Source organism: Hydra viridissima, unplaced genomic scaffold (assembly GCF_058129835.1).
Source record: "Hydra viridissima isolate aposymbiotic clone 2 unplaced genomic scaffold, HvirCarnegie_v1 scaffold_3, whole genome shotgun sequence".
NCBI classification, from domain to species: Eukaryota; Metazoa; Cnidaria; class Hydrozoa; order Anthoathecata; family Hydridae; genus Hydra; species Hydra viridissima.
In genome coordinates, this window is record NW_028324302.1 from 12,215,023 (window position 1) to 12,233,115 (window position 18,093).

At 27.5% G+C, this 18,093-nt stretch overlaps 2 protein-coding genes across 3 annotated transcripts; both read left to right on the top strand.

The window, feature by feature from the left end:
- Positions 1 to 6,416: 6,416 nt before the first annotated feature.
- LOC145180633 (uncharacterized) lies at positions 6,417 to 7,317 on the top strand. The gene has a single exon (XM_080055552.2). It carries the CDS (start codon positions 6,419 to 6,421, stop codon positions 7,160 to 7,162), a length of 744 nt encoding a protein of 247 aa, XP_079911678.2. The 5' UTR covers positions 6,417 to 6,418; the 3' UTR covers positions 7,163 to 7,317.
- Positions 7,318 to 7,480: 163 nt separating this feature from the next.
- Positions 7,481 to 17,898, top strand: LOC145202426 (WD repeat-containing protein 54-like). 2 transcript variants are annotated; one of them, XM_090082385.1, is made up of 8 exons: positions 7,481 to 7,772; positions 10,722 to 10,784; positions 11,330 to 11,393; positions 13,597 to 13,653; positions 16,079 to 16,286; positions 16,458 to 16,620; positions 17,145 to 17,195; positions 17,694 to 17,898. In XM_090082385.1, exons 1-8 carry the CDS (start codon positions 7,536 to 7,538, stop codon positions 17,823 to 17,825), a joined length of 975 nt encoding a protein of 324 aa, XP_089938511.1. In that variant the 5' UTR covers positions 7,481 to 7,535; the 3' UTR covers positions 17,826 to 17,898. The 2 variants fall into 2 exon arrangements, with proteins under 2 accessions (XP_089938511.1, XP_089938512.1); XM_090082386.1 differs by lacking the exon at positions 7,481 to 7,772 and adding an exon at positions 9,807 to 9,903.
- Positions 17,899 to 18,093: the final 195 nt, after the last annotated feature.

Consider the following 18,093-nt stretch of genomic DNA (forward strand, 5'->3'; position numbering starts at 1 on the left):
ATGTTTTTTTATGGAACTTTTTATAAACTCAGCTTTATTGTGAAATTCAATGCAACTTCTGTTTAATATAGGGTTTACTAAGTCAATTTCTTTTTGTTCAATCCATACATTTAAATAGTTTTGCTTTGTCAAAGTACAGAAATTATTTTTAGTTTACAAAATGTTACAACAGTATTAACTGCGTGTTCAACTGTTGTAATCTCTTAAAAAAAAATGAAATCAACCTTTTAATCTTCCAAATGCATTCTTCACAACCACACCACATTTACTAATAGAAACATTTAACTTTGTTCCTTCTACACTAAGATTTCCATGATCTGAGTAAGGTTTCATAAGCCAATTTTCAAGGGGATATGCTGAATCTCCAAGAATAAGATGACCAATTTTTATATTGTCAATTATTTTAGATAAGCTTGTAAGTAAAAAGGTTCTAGCCATACACTCTTTATATAACTGAGAATTTTTAAAAACCCTTGAATCGTGTGATTTGCCAGTCCACCCTACAAAAATATCTCTAAATAAATGCTGTCCACCAATCCCTATAAAATAATGGAGTGATATTCTTTTCTGTTTATATAGTCCTCTGGATTTTTATGATGTGCCTTTATTCTTATGGAAAACCATATAATTTTTCAAAACTTGTTATAATCTCGATTGTTTCTTCCCATGAGGGTAAGGAAAGTATTTCTTCATTAAGTTATAAACAAAACGTTTATAAATTCTGTGAACTATTGTACAAACAGTTGATTTTCCTAAGCCAAATAAATTGGCTAATGTTCGGTAATCTGCAGATCCACTTAAAAAGTAAAGTGTCACAGCTAACTTTATTTCTTAAGGCAAAGGTTTGCGAAAGTTAGTGTCTTGTATTGGCATAAAAAGTGAAACTTCCTTGTACAGTTAATTAACCCTTTGAGGTTTTAAAAAAAAATTTTTTTTGCCTATCAGGTTCAAATTTTTTTTTTTACTTATTGACCATAAATATAACATAAATAATTTGTTTGACCCATGGCCACTCTTTATTTTTCATAAAAAGTAGGTTTTGAGTATATCACTAAATTGTCTAACTTTTATTCTGCCAAAAACACAATGACCTAAGTGCAAGCACTAAACAAGAAAGAAAAAACAAAAAGTAAACAATTATTATTATTCACAAATAAATTACAGTATTGACTTTGGTTATCCTATTTTACACGAAAGTCAGTCTTTGTATGGTAAAGCTCAAAACAATCAATAGGGTGTAGTCCTGGTTTTATAGTGCAGGTTTTATAATAGTATACAGTTTTTTTTCTACCACCCTGTGTTTTTTGTCACTGCAGACTAAACAGCCTGCAGTGACAGAAATGGCATTATTACTTGGAACTTGTGCAATAAAATGTGGCTTTTGTTTGAGGCGTTCATTGTCATCTAATGATGATCGCCTTCCTTTTCGTTCTTGTTCGATTTTGTTAAATTTGATTGTTCACTAAATGACAGATCTTGTTTCCCCTTTGAAAATTATATGCAGACATTAAAGAATGCAGTAAAAAACCCAAAGAGTCTTGTTCAAATAGCCGAGCAATATCAAAGTATAAAATCTTTATTAAATACGAAATTTCGAAAACTAAAAGTTTCAGTGAAGCTGAATAATTCATATTTTTACATAGAAGAAAATCAATTTTGTTTTGTTGATGAGAAATTATCATCTGGATTTTTTAAATGTAGAATATTTAAACTTGAATTACAAAATAATTTACATACACAACCTATTCAGTCAAAAACTTTCAAATCTTCTTCATACCAAATATTGATGAAATTAGAGTAAAAGTGGTTGAGTTAAAAATGGAAAGTCTTTGCCGAAAAGTTGTTGTTCTACCTGTTCATTAAAGTTGGAATACTCTTTTATTGTTAACTTTATTTTTGCCTAACTTCTTTTTACTTTCACAATCAACTGAAATGGAACAATCAAAATGTTTTTTATATATCATTTTTTTTTTATAGATTCTAAACTAAAAAATTGTAAGTTCCCCCTCCTCTTACCCCTCAACTTTTGTGGTCTCGAGGAGCTAAAGCCTCAGCTTTGGACAGGCATTCAAATAAGAAAAAAATATGTTAACAATAATAAACTACCAAAAATTTTAAAAAAAAATTTAATGCAGATTAAAAAAATAACTTTTTATTATATATATATATATATATATATATATATATATATATATATATATATATATATATATATATATATATATATATATATATATATATATATATATATATATATATTTTTTGCTTTAAGTATTCCTCATACATCAGAACCAAACAAAAAGCTTCAGAAAACAGATATACAAGAAAAAAACATTGAAGCGCTTGGACCCGAGAAGTTACTTAAAAATAAGTTTCCTTATAGACGTTGGAAGTAAACTCTTTAGCATTTACTTGATTTTTTTATTTGGAGTAAGTAAAATGTGGAGAGTGTTTGTACTCACATTTGGATTTTTTTTTTTAGGTATAAGAATAACAGTCGCAGATAATTTTGAAATTATATTAACAAATGTTTTAGATTCTATATATTTTTATTTTTTTATTTTCTTCATATAATTTAGAATACAAGCACATGATGTTCAAGATGGTTTCAAAGGTTCTTGAAAACCAGGAGCTCATTTTAGCTATAAACAAACAACCCCATAGTAATTTTTCAATCAAGAAATTAGACACTATTGTATGAGGATTTTATCAAAAGTTTAGAGAATTATCGTGTACGACTTGATTTGGTAAATACTTTATCCATATAAATTAAAAGTAGAAATAGTTATTTTTGTATAATTATTTTGCCAAACTTTTATTTAGGTTAAACAGGTCAGTTTTTTGGGTGCAGAAGATTTTAAACAACTGACAAGATTGGTCATAAATAGTTTTTTTTTATTATACTTTGTATAGCAATCATATTTCGTATTTGTTTGTGGTAAATATATTTTTTATGTACAGTAATTATGGAAACCAATAGTTATAAATTGTTTAATATTTTTCATAAATTATTTTATTTATTCGATATGTTTTTTAGATTATTTACAAATAACCTGTCGGCGCAGTTTAAACTTCTGGTGGAAAGATTGGTTTATAATCAAGTGACCTATATGACTTAATAGAAGGTAATCTAAAATAAGTTTAAATTATTCAAATTTTAATTTAGTTAAAAACCTATGTTAAGTTAAATTTATTTCAATTATATTTAATAAATATATCCTATATGATGATTTATTTGATTTTTAGAATTTATAAAAAGGTTTCAAATGTTGAAATTAAACAGCAAATTTGACGGTATTGTAAAAATGCTTCTTCACGGCAAAAAATAAAAAAAAAAATCCTTTTTTAATGTATATATTGTATATATTATCATATTAAACTAACTGTATTATATGTACTTTTTAAAATTATTTGCGTTTTTTTTTTTAAATAATTTTCTTTTTCTTCTTTAATGTTTCTAAAAAACACAGTAAGAACTTGAACTTGCTTAATGGTGTCTTTGATGTTGTCAATACCCATTATAATCGGTAGTAGCAACTTAAATATACCGTTACTTAATACTATATAGTTCAAATATAATTAAATAAATCTTTAGGCCGTTTTAAGTACGGCGTCTTTAATCACTTCATGGGCGTATAAGAGATGGACGTACAACTCATTGTTTTACATCAAAGAGGCCGCTGAAATCAGCGAGCCATGTGAGTTTCCGACAAACTCTAAATTTTCACTCGTCAACAAAAAAATCTATTAAAATGGCTGCCCACAATTTTAAAACTGAAACTCTGATCTGGTGTCATTCAATTCTTTGGTCCTTCATTCACCAGCCCTAATTTTGTGTATTTTTTTAGTATTTTTTCCGATATGTCGCCATTTGGTACCTCGACTACTCTCTAAGTTCCATAATATATATTCTACTATGCATTATTTTGTTATAGGAATTTTCTAATAGACTTTTTTATGATTCATTTGATATATCAAAACCTTTTAAAAAGTTATTCAAATTTATAATTATCTTGCAAAATGAGGCCAGATATTTCATGTTTTTGTTTTTCATATTTCATATATTATTTCATTTGCCATAAGAAGCATATAATAACCCATTTGTTTTGTTAAATAAAAATAAGATTATATATAGCTGGTAAATCATGTTATGTCAATATTAAATACTTAGTTATTCTTGCGGTTTGTCATAAAATGGCTTTGCTAAATTCTTTAAATCTCTGACAAACTATTTTTTTCTTTATTTTCTTTATATTAATTTTATGTATAAGTTATTTATCCTTAACTGTATATATTTCTGTTGTTAAACATAAAAATGGAAAATTCGATAATATTCATAAACTGGAAGTCTATAGCAATATAATAGATGGAGTAGTTCCCTGGACATGAAACCAATATGCTCTAGGTAGCTACAAAACTAGTTGTTATTTTGTATTATTTCTATATCTCTAGTTATACATGTACTAAAGTATTTAAGTAAATGATTTCAATTTCTATATCATCATCAGCGTTATTTCTTAAAATATTAAGAATGTCTAGCTAAATAAAATTAAGCTTAAAACTTGGTTCTATTCCTGTTATCTTTAATAACTCAAAGGAAGTTGATGAGAATGGCTAGGTGAGACCAAAAATCTTCGACGAATCCGACAGACTTAAATATAATTTAATTTCTATTGTTTAAAACAAAAGATTTTTAACAATACGCAACGAGCATGGTTCGCAAAAAAAATCATTGCACGTCCATCTTATACGTCCATGAACACTTTAAACAGTTTTTTGAAAAAACTACTTTTCGACGGACAATGTAGGCCTTTTTAAGACATCTCTAAGAGTCTTTTTCATCTTGAAAAGACGTCTTTAAGACAACTAAAAGACGTCTTTTTGTTTGCTGGGAAGGATTTAAAAGAGTATCACTATTACGCAAAAGCTTAAATGAATGAATTAGTATAATGGATCATAAGTCAGATATTAACAATTTTGTTTTTGGGATCTTAAAACTATTTGTCTAATAATATATATAATCCACCATTAGGACAACTTAGGATAATAACTTTTCTTTCAAACGTGCAAAACAAGACTGTCAAATTATCAAATTTAATTGCAAAATAAAATGTATATCGTCAAAATAATGAGCTGAAAATAGCTGCTTCATATCACGTCAGATCATGTTTGCTGGCCTTCAAGTGAACCCGCCTTACAACAGGTTCACTTGAAGCCCAGTAAAATCAATTTGGTGAAGTATGAAATGTCATAACTCTTTCTAAATATAAAAGAGCACATTATCTGAACTCTGTAACGGTCTTGCTATAGAGTTCAGATGTACTTAGTAATCAAAAAACAAAATATAATAAATTAAATATCATTTACTAGATTCGTATTACTCAAATTAGTGCAATTAATAAACTTGGCAATGAATGTTTAAAATATGTTATTAATTTTGTATGCCCACTTTATGTGTTTTTCACTTTTCGATTTTTGTAGAAGGAATTATGAAAAGTCCTCTAATCTCAAATAACAGGAAATGTGAATTAAGCAGAATACCCGAACCCTTTGTGCATTTAGCAGATGCGTTTACATGATCTGACGTGATCTAAAGCAGCTATTTTCAGCTCATTATTTTGACATTACATTTTAGTTTGCAATTAAATTTGATAATTTGACAGCCTTGTTTTGCACGTTTGAAAAAAGTTTAGTGGATATGTATTCAAGGTACTCCCTCTCCACTAAAACATAGATCAATTATTAAACACAAATTCACTAAATCAGCTTCTAAATTTCAGGCGGGCCACCAAGGTGGAGAGACGCTTAGAGACTATGCTTCTTAAGTCTACCATGTTCTTGTATTAAGCGCCATAAAATTGTAAACATTTATTTTATAGGCAAGTTCTAATAATAATTGCTGGTAGGAGTTGATAATATTTACTGGAATGAGTTTAATAAATAATTGCTGGAAAGAATTGTTTTTGTGTATGAATATCTACTATTACTTTAAGAACTGTATAAGTTAATAATTTTGCTGTTTTATAAAATTATGATTTTACATTAAAAAAAAGTATGTTTTTAATAAAGTTAAAAATTTAGCAAAGAAAAAAAAAAAAAAAGGGGACAAAATGACGACACAGTTTTACTAAAAAAACTTATTTTTTGTTATTTTAAAACTTTCAGCAAGAATATAACAAAATTGATAATTCAACACTTTTAAACATTAATACTGTATTTATTCTAGCAATTAACTATTGTTACTTGCTAGGATTTCATTCTCTTAATTTTTTAAAATAAAAAATACCAACTTTAAAAAAAATTTTTTTTCATCATTTTAACCTCTTGCCCAATATTAAACCCAAATGTTGTTAACTTAATTGAAGTTAAGTAACAGCATATCATTTTCATGTTCTAAGTCTGATGTGTTTTGAATAAAATGTATTTTTTCTTTTTCATGATTAATTGTTCTAGGCAAATACACATAAAAATGAGTCAGGCTGGAAAGGTTGCAGAAATATTTACACTTGCTGGTGAGACATTTATGAAACTTGGTACTCTTGCAATGTCTCTTCAACAGTCCAGTGATAAAATACAAGATGGTGGTAAATGGGGTGAAGAAGAAGTGGAAATGCTAAAAAAAGCTATAAGTCAGTTTGGAGAAGACATTGAGAAAATATCAACAGTTATAAGGACAAAGTCTGCAAATCAAATTAAAGCTGCTTTAAAACAAAAAACTGTTCAAAATTTAACAACAGCAAAAGGTCGGCCACAACTTTCAACTCCTGTAAGTATTCAACCTAGACAAGTTGGTGTAAAGAGTAAAGCAAATAATATTGTATACACACATGGAGGCTCACCTGATGACGCTGTTAAAAAGGCAAAGGTTGAAACATCTAGTTTGGCTAACCTTTCAGCAGGATCTCGCCAAGCAAGTATGAGTGTATTATCTTCAATGTCACAAACAATGAATGTTTTATCTTCAATCAGCACACAGACAAAAATAGGTGTACAAAATACTGCTCAGCATGGTGTACCTGTTATAGCTTCTGGCCAAGGTTTCCAAGTTATTTTGCCTCCAAGTTTCGGTTTGAGTGGTGGTTCAGTTACAATGCTTAATTCTGGTATTATTCAACATGTTGCAGATGCTAATACTAGTTTGAATGTAGATGTTGAAAGCTAACCTATATTGATGGTTTTAAAGTTTCCCTCTGCAGTAACTATGTATACTAAGTTTCATACTAGCCTTATAATTCAGGACACAAAAGTTATCAGAATTCTTATATGTATTTATTTTGATATTTAAAAATTTATTATTACAATATTATCTTTGAAATATTTTCAGCAGTATATTTTATTTAAAGTTTGAACATCAAATTTAGTTTCTAACTTAATCAGGGCATTTAACAAATTCATTAGTAAGTTCACAATTTTTAAATGAAAGAAAATTAAATGAAGTATAAGTTATGCATTTTCTGTAAAGAAAGTTAGGTTTTTTTTATACTTATTTTGTTATAAAAAATTTATTTAAATTAGCATTGATATAGAGGCAAAAAATGTATAGACAAGTTTCTTCACTTCCTATCAAATCCAGTGCATCTTTACTTTACAATAATTTTGACGTGATTCAAGCTTCAGAAAGTAATGTTCAACTATTTGCTGTGGTGCACAAATCTATTGTTTGGGTGTTTGATCCATCAAAAGTAGGAGATCAGGCAAACTCTATCAATTCATTTTGTCGAAAAGTTATCTGTAAAGGTGAAAGTATGCATGACAGTGCTATTATTTTGCAGGTTAGAACAAATAAATACATCACAATTATATATCTATCTATTTGTATGTATACATACACACATACATACATACACACATACATACATACATACATACATACATACATACATACATACATACATACATACATACATACATACATACATACATACATACATACATACATACATACATACATATGTATATACATATACATACATATGTATGCATATACATACATACATTTTTTTTTACTATGTATGTAATTATGCATTTACTCATTTAATGTAAAGGGATCCAAGCTTAAAATGATAGCCTTAATTTAAATACTTTAATTACATGTAAAAATCCTTTTTATTTTGTTAAAAAAACTGTTTCAGTTCTCAATTTATATGAACTTGAACTTCCTAAAAACTGTTCAGTATAATAATGATCCAATGGATTTTGTGAAGTTTTTTGAGAACCACTTAATCAATTTTGATAAGTTTTTTGTTTTAAAGCAAGTTTATCTCTTTCAAATAATATAAAGGTAATTTAAAAAAAGTTGATTGAAAACAAATGTGAGAAAATCTATCTTGGATAAGTAGTTTAAAAGTTGTAAAGTTCCAATTAATTCACAAGCAAAAAAATGTAAGGTTCAAAAGAAAATTATCAGTCAAATCATGAAATTGTTGAGTGAAGGTTGTAAATTGGAAAGAAAGTTGAGAAACCAAGGAAGAGGTTTGTCAAATTTAAAATTTGGTCACAAAGTTATCAGGGTGATTGATGAAAATAAAGAATACTCTCTTCTGGATATCAAAAAAAACAAAAAAAAAAAACATACAAAACATGCAGGAAGCAGAAATTCCTTGGAGGATTCCAAAAGCAATTCAGTGAAGGCCAAAAATGAAGTCGAAAACTGCTACAAGAAAAGTTTCAAGGAAATCAAAAGTGCATTATAATAGAATATAAAACCTACTGCAAACTTGTCTGTTTGATGCCCCCAGGCCAGCAATGTTATACAATCCCAAAAGGAACAAAGCTTGAAGTTTTACAAAGAGCAATTAAAATTAAATATTTGATAAGAAAATATGGTTTGGCAAATATTTGTATGTGTGGTTTCAAAACTCATTAACTCCAAAGTTTATGTGAAAGAATGTTTAAAAAAGCAACTATGATCTGAAGATATGATGATCTGCCTGTCTTCTGCCTTGAGAAGTATTATCTAGTAGTACCAACAAAATGGCATTGATTTTGTCCCAAAAAACATGAATCCACTTTTGCACAAGGATGAGATATGACCTCTATAAAAAAAAACAAAAAACTGTTGTCCAAAATCTCTGCGAAGTATCTGCACTAAATTGAGAAAACATTTAGATCAACATAAAGATGATTTTTAAAAGCTTTACTGTATTTGGAGCTAAGTTTGCTCTAAAACAATATAAAAATCATAATTAAGTGGTCCTTGAAATATTTCAAAAATCCCATGGATCATTATCATTCTGAATTGTCTTTAAATTTGTATTGAGAACTCTCTACCTTCATATCTTGATTTGTAACTATTTTTTCACCAATATTTCTTTATATATTATTAGCACATGTTGAATTGAAAGTTTTATTTAGTTCTTTTAAGCCTTCTTTCTTGTTAAATACTAAGTTATTACCCTAACAACTTTTTTGTTGAGTGGAATGAAGGCATAATTTTTTTTGTACTAAACCAAACACTTTAATATTAGAATCTCATGCATAACTTTCTTTTTTTGTAAAATATTGTTTGTGTCTAACTCATGAGACTGAGAATAACTGTAAGGTTTGAGAGAAAGCCCTCAAACCTTGACAAATTTTTTTTTTACTACCAATGTAACATAGTATAATACCAGTCATAACATAACTAAATTTGCTTATTAATTTTTTAATAAAGAAATTTTTAGCAAGTGTTTTAACCTGATTCTTGAGTCACATACATTTTTTTCTTCTCATGTTGCTTGGTATTTTTTTTATAATGATATGTTTTTTTAAAGGTATTAAATTTCATGTTAATTTCACATGTTATACTCCTTTTTTAAGATATGGTTATGGAAATGAGTTTGAAGAAAATATTCCAATGAAGAAAGGAAAAAGGAGAGATAAGGATGAGGCGAGATTAAAAAAAAAAAAAAATTACAAGATTATGTTAGTGTGCATTATTTTTTAATTTGAAGCTACTCCATTTTTTTCCTAGCTTCCAGTTCCTTTCTATGGGATGGTGATTGTCTTTCTTTTGTTAAAATTGTTTCACTCTGTATTCAGTTTTAAAAATACTCCAAGATTAGCACATCAAAAAAAAAATAATAAAATTACAATATTGTATAATAACAATTAAGTATAATTAAAGTATGACATAATCACAATTAAGTATAATTGAAATATGGTACAATATTATTACAATTGTCTGTTGTATTAATTTGTTGTTAGGGTCAGTTTCTACTCATCCGTTTAACTATGGGAAAGGGAAAGAGATGGGGAAAGTAATCATGTGAGCATGTGCAGTGATTATTTTTCAAAATTAAATTACAAACTGCATATGCCTATGTAATTAATTTTCCCATCCTTTCCTGTTGCTAAACGGATGAGTAGAAACTGACCTTTACACATCTGACTGAAATGAAGTGAGTGAATTTTTGCATACTTGTTTCTTCCTGGAAAAATCTTGATCTTAAAAAAAATAATGATTAAATAGCATCTTCAAGTAATTATGTTACTCTATCGTGGTGGCATTATTCCTTTAAAAAACAAAAAAAAAAAACCCTTTCCTTTTTAAGATATTTGAGATATTCAAATTTTTGCCTTGAGAGCTGAAACAAACTATTCAACAAAATAAGTCATTATTTTTTTATAAAATTACCTTAGATCCCTTAAAACATTTTAATGCATTTGATTTTTTTCTAATTATTTCTGTGCAATAGTATAACAGCTATAAGGTTAATTTTTAAATATTCAATACTTTATAGGCTAAGTGGTGTACATTATCACAAAGAACTTTGTTAGTTGTTGCATCTGTTAAAGGGGCTCAGGTTAGGTGTAATTTTTAAAATTAATTTGTTTGTGCAGAAAGTGATTTATAATACCTTGTTGTCATACTGAGTTGTTAATTTAATATCTGAAGGTAATTTGCCAATTTTGCCTTCCCTTATTATTTTTCCTGTTATTCTACCATAATCTGTGCTTTGTTAAATGCATTTAAGCTGAGTTTAAGTAATATTTTTTTTATGTTTATATGTCAAAAAGAAACAATTTTATCAGCAATTTTTAGGTTTTTTTTTCCTTTTTTTTTTTCTCGTAGTATTTACTTTGTATTATTTTTTACTGCAGTGGAAAATGGACTCTTTATGGAAAATATTTGATAAGAGTCACAAGTGTTATAGGATGCTTCTGCGAGTTATTACTTTAATTGTGTTATTCAATGAGGTTAAATAGTAAACAGAAAAAAATAAGTTTTTTTTTAAATTTTTTTGCGTAGTGTCTTATGATGACAAATTTTTTAATACAAAAGAATTTTTTGTATTAAAAAATTTGTCAATTTTTATCAGAGTACTTTTTTCAAATTTTTTTTTTTTAGATGTTTGAAGCTGATGGTTCAATTATGGTATTTTGGCAAGCTTTAGGAACTCATCCTGTTCATGGTAAAGTGTATTTCTTCAATTCATGGTTGTTGAAATGGGGTGAGATTATTTTATAAACTTGTTGCAAAGATAGCAACAAGTTTATAAAATAATCTCGGCCCATTTTACTAAAGGAGTACTAATTGTGTAATGACAGTGATACATTGTTCTGAGTTTAACTAATTACTTACTTTAGTAAAACTTAGATTAGCTAAGTTAGTAAATTTTAACAAACCTTATTTAAATGATGTTTAATAAAATTTGTTAAAATGCACAAAAGTTGCTAAGTATGCTTGCTCTAACCTTGCTCTAACGTTGCTAGGTGTGCTTGTGACCACCTGTCATTTCAAATATTTGTGACCACTTGTGGTTTTAAATGTTGCTTACAGAGCAATCAAATCCATGGCAAGTTGTATGATAGCAATCTTAAGTTTAACTCTGTTATTTGTTCCTAAATTATGAATTTAAGCTGGGTAATCAAAGAGTTTCTAACTGTAAAACAAGGTTATAATTGTTTAAAGGGCATGTTTTACTGGCCAATTAGTCAGCTTAATCTAATTTTGCAATAAATTGATGAGAAAGCTTTTAACAATCCCCAAAACATGAGTTTTTTTTCTTGTTTAGTGTCATTTAAAGTAATTTTTACAAATGGCTTTGTACTACCAATATTTAAAAGTATTTATGAGAACCAAAGATGATATTAACATAATTATTATTTGTTAAGCAAATTACCATCGCTGGCTCAATCTATTTAACGTTAGTTCAAGTTACTGAAAAAACTAATCATTGATTTTAAACATCAAATGGAATGGAGTTTGAATATCAAAAGTTTCTTTTTTTTAGTTTATACTAAGTTTCTTTTGTGCTAAACTTAAAAAAACAATCTTATCACTGAAGTGTTATATTAAGATTTTGAATTTTCTATAAAAGGTTGTATATAGTGGCTAGTTTAATTGGGTAATTTAATTAATTATTTTTTTTTTTGATTATAAGATTTTGAAATTGGAAAGTTAAGATAAATTGAAATGGGTTAAAAAGTAAGAGAAGCAATAAAGTGGCAGATAATAGGTGTGAAGTATGGCTCCAGGGTCAGTAACAGAGAAATAGCAAATAGATTACTAATTTCTGAGAAATGCATTAGAAATATTCTCATAACATTTAAAATGACAGGTGGTATCCAATCTCATCCAGTATCTGGAAGGTTAAAAATGAATAAACTACAGAGTGCAAGAGAATTCTTATATTTCTTCAAGAAAGAGTCAATCCAATCTTATGTTATACTGTACTTACCTAAACCTTCAACAAAACCATGAAAAATATGTTTCTTCAAATACAATTTAACATTGGGAGCTGTTAAAAAACTAATAATGAGGGCTAGAGATAGGCTCATAAGATAAAGGTAGTGTAAAGAGTGAATTGCTTGGTCTATGGAAAAGTTTTAGCAATTAATTTTTGATGATGAAAGTAACTTTGTAGTAATAAACTCTCTGCAAAGGTTGCAACATAGTTTTGCTATTTGGAGCTGCTTTAATTTTAGGCTTGTGTAATATCTATACAGTTTAAATCAATCCACAGTCTTAAATAGAAATGCTAGAGTACTGCATGATTCCATTAGCAGTCATGGTCAATCAAAATGAATAGTATCAGCATAATATGGTTCCTGTCTGCACAGTGCTCAAAGTCAAAGTTTTTTTGGAAAAAAATGAAATAAGTTTAATGGCCTGGCCACTGAATCCAATAAAATCTATTTGGTCTTAGATGTACAAAGAGTTAGTTCTCTGGCTAAAATTCAATAAGTAGCTTAAGACAGTAACTAGATATCATTTTGAAAAGATTTAAGGCTTAAAGATAAAAGATATTTTAAATACTAGTTTTGATGTTTTTTGTTGTTGTGCCATTTTTTTTTATTATCTTGTTCAATAACATTTAAAAATGATTGTATGTTTTAGCATGCAGCCTGATGCAAATAAAATTAGTTCAATATCTTCTTTAGTTTTTATTTTATGGTAGTTTAAATGTGCCTATTTTTTTGAAATCACTGTAAATAGTGGATGAATAGCATTTAGGTAATAAATGCCCCATAATAAACCAATAGTATGTTAAAGAATCTGTTTAAATGATTTGCTTAAACTATCTTAATTAACTTCCTACTTCAAATGAAATCGTTATTTAGCTTTGATTGATTGTCATAAGAAACCAAAAGATTTCTTTTTTTGTAATACAGGTCATGCTCAATATGCAAGAGGTATAACTGCTGTTGGAGATAGACATATCTGTATAGGTAAGTTTAAGACATCTGTGTAGGTAAGTCTCAGACAACTTTATGTCTGAGACTTACTAGTTCAAGGAAATGACACTTAGTTAATTCATAAGCCAGTTTGAAATCAAAAATTTCAACACACACATACATAACTTTCACTGTTTAAACATTACAAATGAACATTTTAAAATCTTGCATTATGCTACATGCTGATATGATGGGCAATGTTTTTCCTCTTTTTTTATAAAGAGTTATTCAAATTGGCTTATGACTTAATGTAGTGTCATTTCCTTAACTTCAAATTGGCTTATGACTTAACTTAGTGTCTTTCCCTTAACTTCAAATTGGCTTAGGACTTAACTTAGTGTCATTTCCTTGAAATTTGAAAACGTGGAAAAAGTTAAACAGATCAAATAATGTTAAAACACCTCTCAACAATAACAATTTTCAAATCCCATTACAGATGATAATTTTTCAACAAACATTTATTTCTAACTAAATTTTAAAAATAATAAAAATGATTTTCATACTAAGTTATTAAATAATAGTGATTAAAAAGTAATTAAAATGTGCATTTGCTTCTAAAACTACATCTCCTTTATTTTAGTCCTTTTTCAATATTTTTTTCACCAATTTTCTATGATGTTTGATATTCTATTCTCAGAATATAAATTATCACTACTTTTCAATTTGGGTAAGAGACATTAAAATCAGATGCCAAGTTCACTGCATATTCAACACACTGATTTACAACATGCACTGATAAAACTTTTTTGCACTGCTATAGTCTTGCAATTGTGGGCATGTTTCTGGACCACTAACTTGAAAATCCTGACTTAATTTTAATGCATAATAAAGATTTATCAAATGTTTTTTAACGAAATCTGACAAACTCTTTCTTTAGAAAGAATCAGTGTTTTACATCTTTTTGTTTTATGCACAATGTTAGGCTTTAACCATAAGTCTTTTGTCATCAATAAGATAAGGATTGGAAAAAAGTGTCATACCAATAAGGCCTTCTCTTAAGTACCAGAGGTGTCCTCTTATTTACTTCATGGCTTCCTTTTCCACTTTGCTATCAATTCTTTCAAAAAATTTTATAGTTTTAAAAAAACAAAGTTCATTGTAAGGAGAATTGTAACTGTTTAGTGCACTGAAAAGCCATTTTACATTTACAGTAACAGTAAATAGATAAATCTGTTTTAATGTCTAGTTCATGAGAAATCAATTTGAGCTATTCATGAAAACAAAAAATCTTTAAATAGTCAATTTCTTTAGACATCCATTATGCCCTGTAACATACACCTGGAGATATGAAATGCTCAAGATTTGGTTCCAAAACCCCAAGTGTGACGAGGGAAAGCTTTATCAACTGGAAGTAATAATAGTTGAGAAACTCTTAATTGATCTTGAAGAAAATCTATTGTGAATTGGCAATTTTACTGTAACCATTAATTTTTGATGCATTAGTCAATATATAACCAGTTGTGTTTTTTTCAATTGCTGCTAATTTTTCTGATCAATAATGGCTATTGATCTTTAAATCTACTGGAAATGGCAATTTGAAGTCCAGATGAAGTTAAAAAGAAATCAAACACAGCCTCAGTGACTATTTCCAAAATGTGATATCTGCATGCTAAAAGCAAGTCATATATATAAGACTCTTTGAACTATTGTTATAGTACCTTTATGAATAGCAGTATTAGAAATTTGTTTCAAAACGGAAACCAGCTAGCCACTCTGATGCACCATCTTAGCTCTGAAGTAATTTAACTATTGTGTTTCCCATATTGTGATGCCGATTCCATCAATCTTGGGGGTGCCTAAAAGTTTCTCTACATTTTTTTCAGACACAACTACTGGCAGGTGATCGTAGTTTGCACTATCAAAATCAGATAAAAGGTTTTTAGATAAAAACCTAAAACACCTTTTGTAACTCATTTTGATGGTACACACACTTAGATGTTGTTGCCAATTGAATGTCTTGGCGCTTTTCTAGCTCCATATAAGAACCTTGGTTTAGCTCATTTTATTTCCAGGAGATGATTTATGAATGTAATTATTCTATATATTTATCTAATCTAAATTAAAATTCAAAGAGTTAAATAAACAGATATGTAGCAAAAAATTAAACAAAAAATACTAAAATTTACAAAAAGTTGTCAAATTTTCAAAAACAAAAGATTGTTTGAGAGGTTGCTTAACCAATTAAAAAAAAAGATTTTTTGAGGTTTTTTTATCAAATCATCAAATCACACTATTTAAGTCTCTATGCATAACTGTTTTGAAAATGTATGTATGTATGTATGTATGTATGTATGTATGTATGTATGTATGTATGTATGTATGTATGTATGTATGTATGTATGTATGTATGTATGTATGTATGTATTTATGTATAAATCTGTATATATATGTATTTATGCATGTATGTATTAATCTTCAGGTGTTGCTGATGGTTCTATACTTGTATTTGATGTTCCAAATAAAGGAATTACTGTAAAGCTCCAGGAAACACTTTTGGAACATCGTTTTAGTATAACTGATCTTCATGCATATTCTGAAAATATGATATCTGGTGATGAAGAGGGCAACATTATCTTATGGAAAGCTGGTGGACATTTCACTAAGCTAATTGAAATAATGGGCTTTGGGTTTGTAAATTGCATAATTTATTTTTATTTATATATTAAATTTTTAGTTCTGGGAATAAGCTTCTCAAAAGAAATTCTGTTCAAGTTGTAAAGCATGCTTTAAGAGAAATACAACCATTTTAAAATACCAAACAAAAAAATGTTCTGTAGAACTATGACTTTTACTATTAGGTTTCCTTGTCCAAGCATTCGCTTATGGAAAACCATGATTATTGGTGCATATGGTAGTGGTCATATTCGTGTATTCAACATGTTATCAGGCAAGATTATATCTGAAATAACTGCTCATGCTAAATGGATTAACGCAATTGATATAGCTGAAAATAGTGGATTAGTAAGTTTTTCTTTAATATACAAATTAAATGGAAAAAATAACCAATTTAAGATTTCTGACCATTTACGTCTTAAAAAGATTTTTTATTCCACAAAATATATGCTTTTTTATTCCACATAATGTATGCTTTTTATTTCATAAAATGTATTCTTTTTTTTTTCCCACAAAATGCTTTTCAAACTTTTAACACAAATTGTTAGTGCTACTAGAAAAATATTTTTTGCATAAATCTGCTTACTAGAAAAATATTTTTAGCATAAATCTGCTTACTAGAAAAATATTTTTAGCAAAAATTCAAAAATGATAAATTAAGTTCTTTTCTAACTCTAAATATAATGATAGAGTTGATTTTAAAAAAATCACTTTTTTGTTCGAAAATAATAAATTTTGTAAGCATTATGTGTTGGTTATATATAACATAAAAGTTGGAATAATAAACCAAAAGCTCTAACAATCCTATAATCTATTAACTTAGAAGTTATGCAAAGAATAATGAAATTTATTACTTTAATTTCATTTACTAGCTTTTAAGTGCCTCTGAAGACAGTTTTGTAAGAATATGGGACATGAATAAGGTATGATTTGTTTCAAAAACTTGTGGTAATTTGCATATTACAAAATACAAAAAGTTTTAAGATAATATTATTTTTAACAAGTTTTTAGGTGTAGCCAATTTTATTATGCTGTTTGTAACAATTTTGTTATGCTGTTTGTAACAATTGGTAATATTAAAGTATGATCATTGCATAACTTTTAATAATACAGAAATCATTACTACTTACATTAATCATTACTGAAATTCATTCACACAAATAGAAACCACGACTTAAAATTAAACAAAATAAGCAACTTTGATATTTATTTATTTGATATTTTTTTCAACTTTGAACACCATTAACCTGAGATTCAGATTTGCATAAAATAAATTTCTAATTAGAAGAAAAGTGTATATATTTTTTTGATATTGTGATAAATTTGTAAACAGAAAAAAAAATAAATTGCAAAGTTTTCATTACATTTTAAAAGATGAGTTGGGTATATCAAGATTATGAGTTTTCATTATATTTTTTTAGATGAGTTTGGTATATCAAGAATTAGTGGAAAATTTGCAACTTACTGGTGCTCGTTTTATAGATAGTTCAGGCGACTCTTTTGCATTAACTGCTTTTGATTATAATGAAGTGCTGATTTATAGTGTGAAATAATTGCATCATAGTTCACCTAAAATTTTCTTTTTTAATTTATTTATATCTATTTATTGTAAAAAAGTTTAAAAATAAAAATTAAACAATTTATCATTTTAACTTTTTGTTTTAAATTTTCATAGAAGTTTAGTTTTTATTCCTGAAATCATCCTCCCCCTCCCTCCTCCTGATAACATGAAAATGTTTAAAGAATCAACTAAGTTGACTTTTATTACAATTTACATCATTTTTTAGAAAGTTTATTTATTCTTTGATAATTTATAATTAA

Excerpts from the sequence above, each read along its gene's own strand:
- LOC145180633 (XM_080055552.2), top strand. The coding sequence starts at position 6,419 with ATGTATTTTTTCTTTTTCATGATTAATTGTTCTAGGCAAATACACATA.
- LOC145202426 (XM_090082385.1), top strand. The coding sequence starts at position 7,536 with ATGTATAGACAAGTTTCTTCACTTCCTATCAAATCCAGTGCATCTTTA. Across the intron at positions 7,773-10,721 it reads ACAGTGCTATTATTTTGCAG|GCTAAGTGGTGTACATTATC; the intron begins GTTAGAACAAAT and ends AATACTTTATAG. Across the intron at positions 16,287-16,457 it reads ATTGAAATAATGGGCTTTGG|GTTTCCTTGTCCAAGCATTC; the intron begins GTTTGTAAATTG and ends TTTTACTATTAG.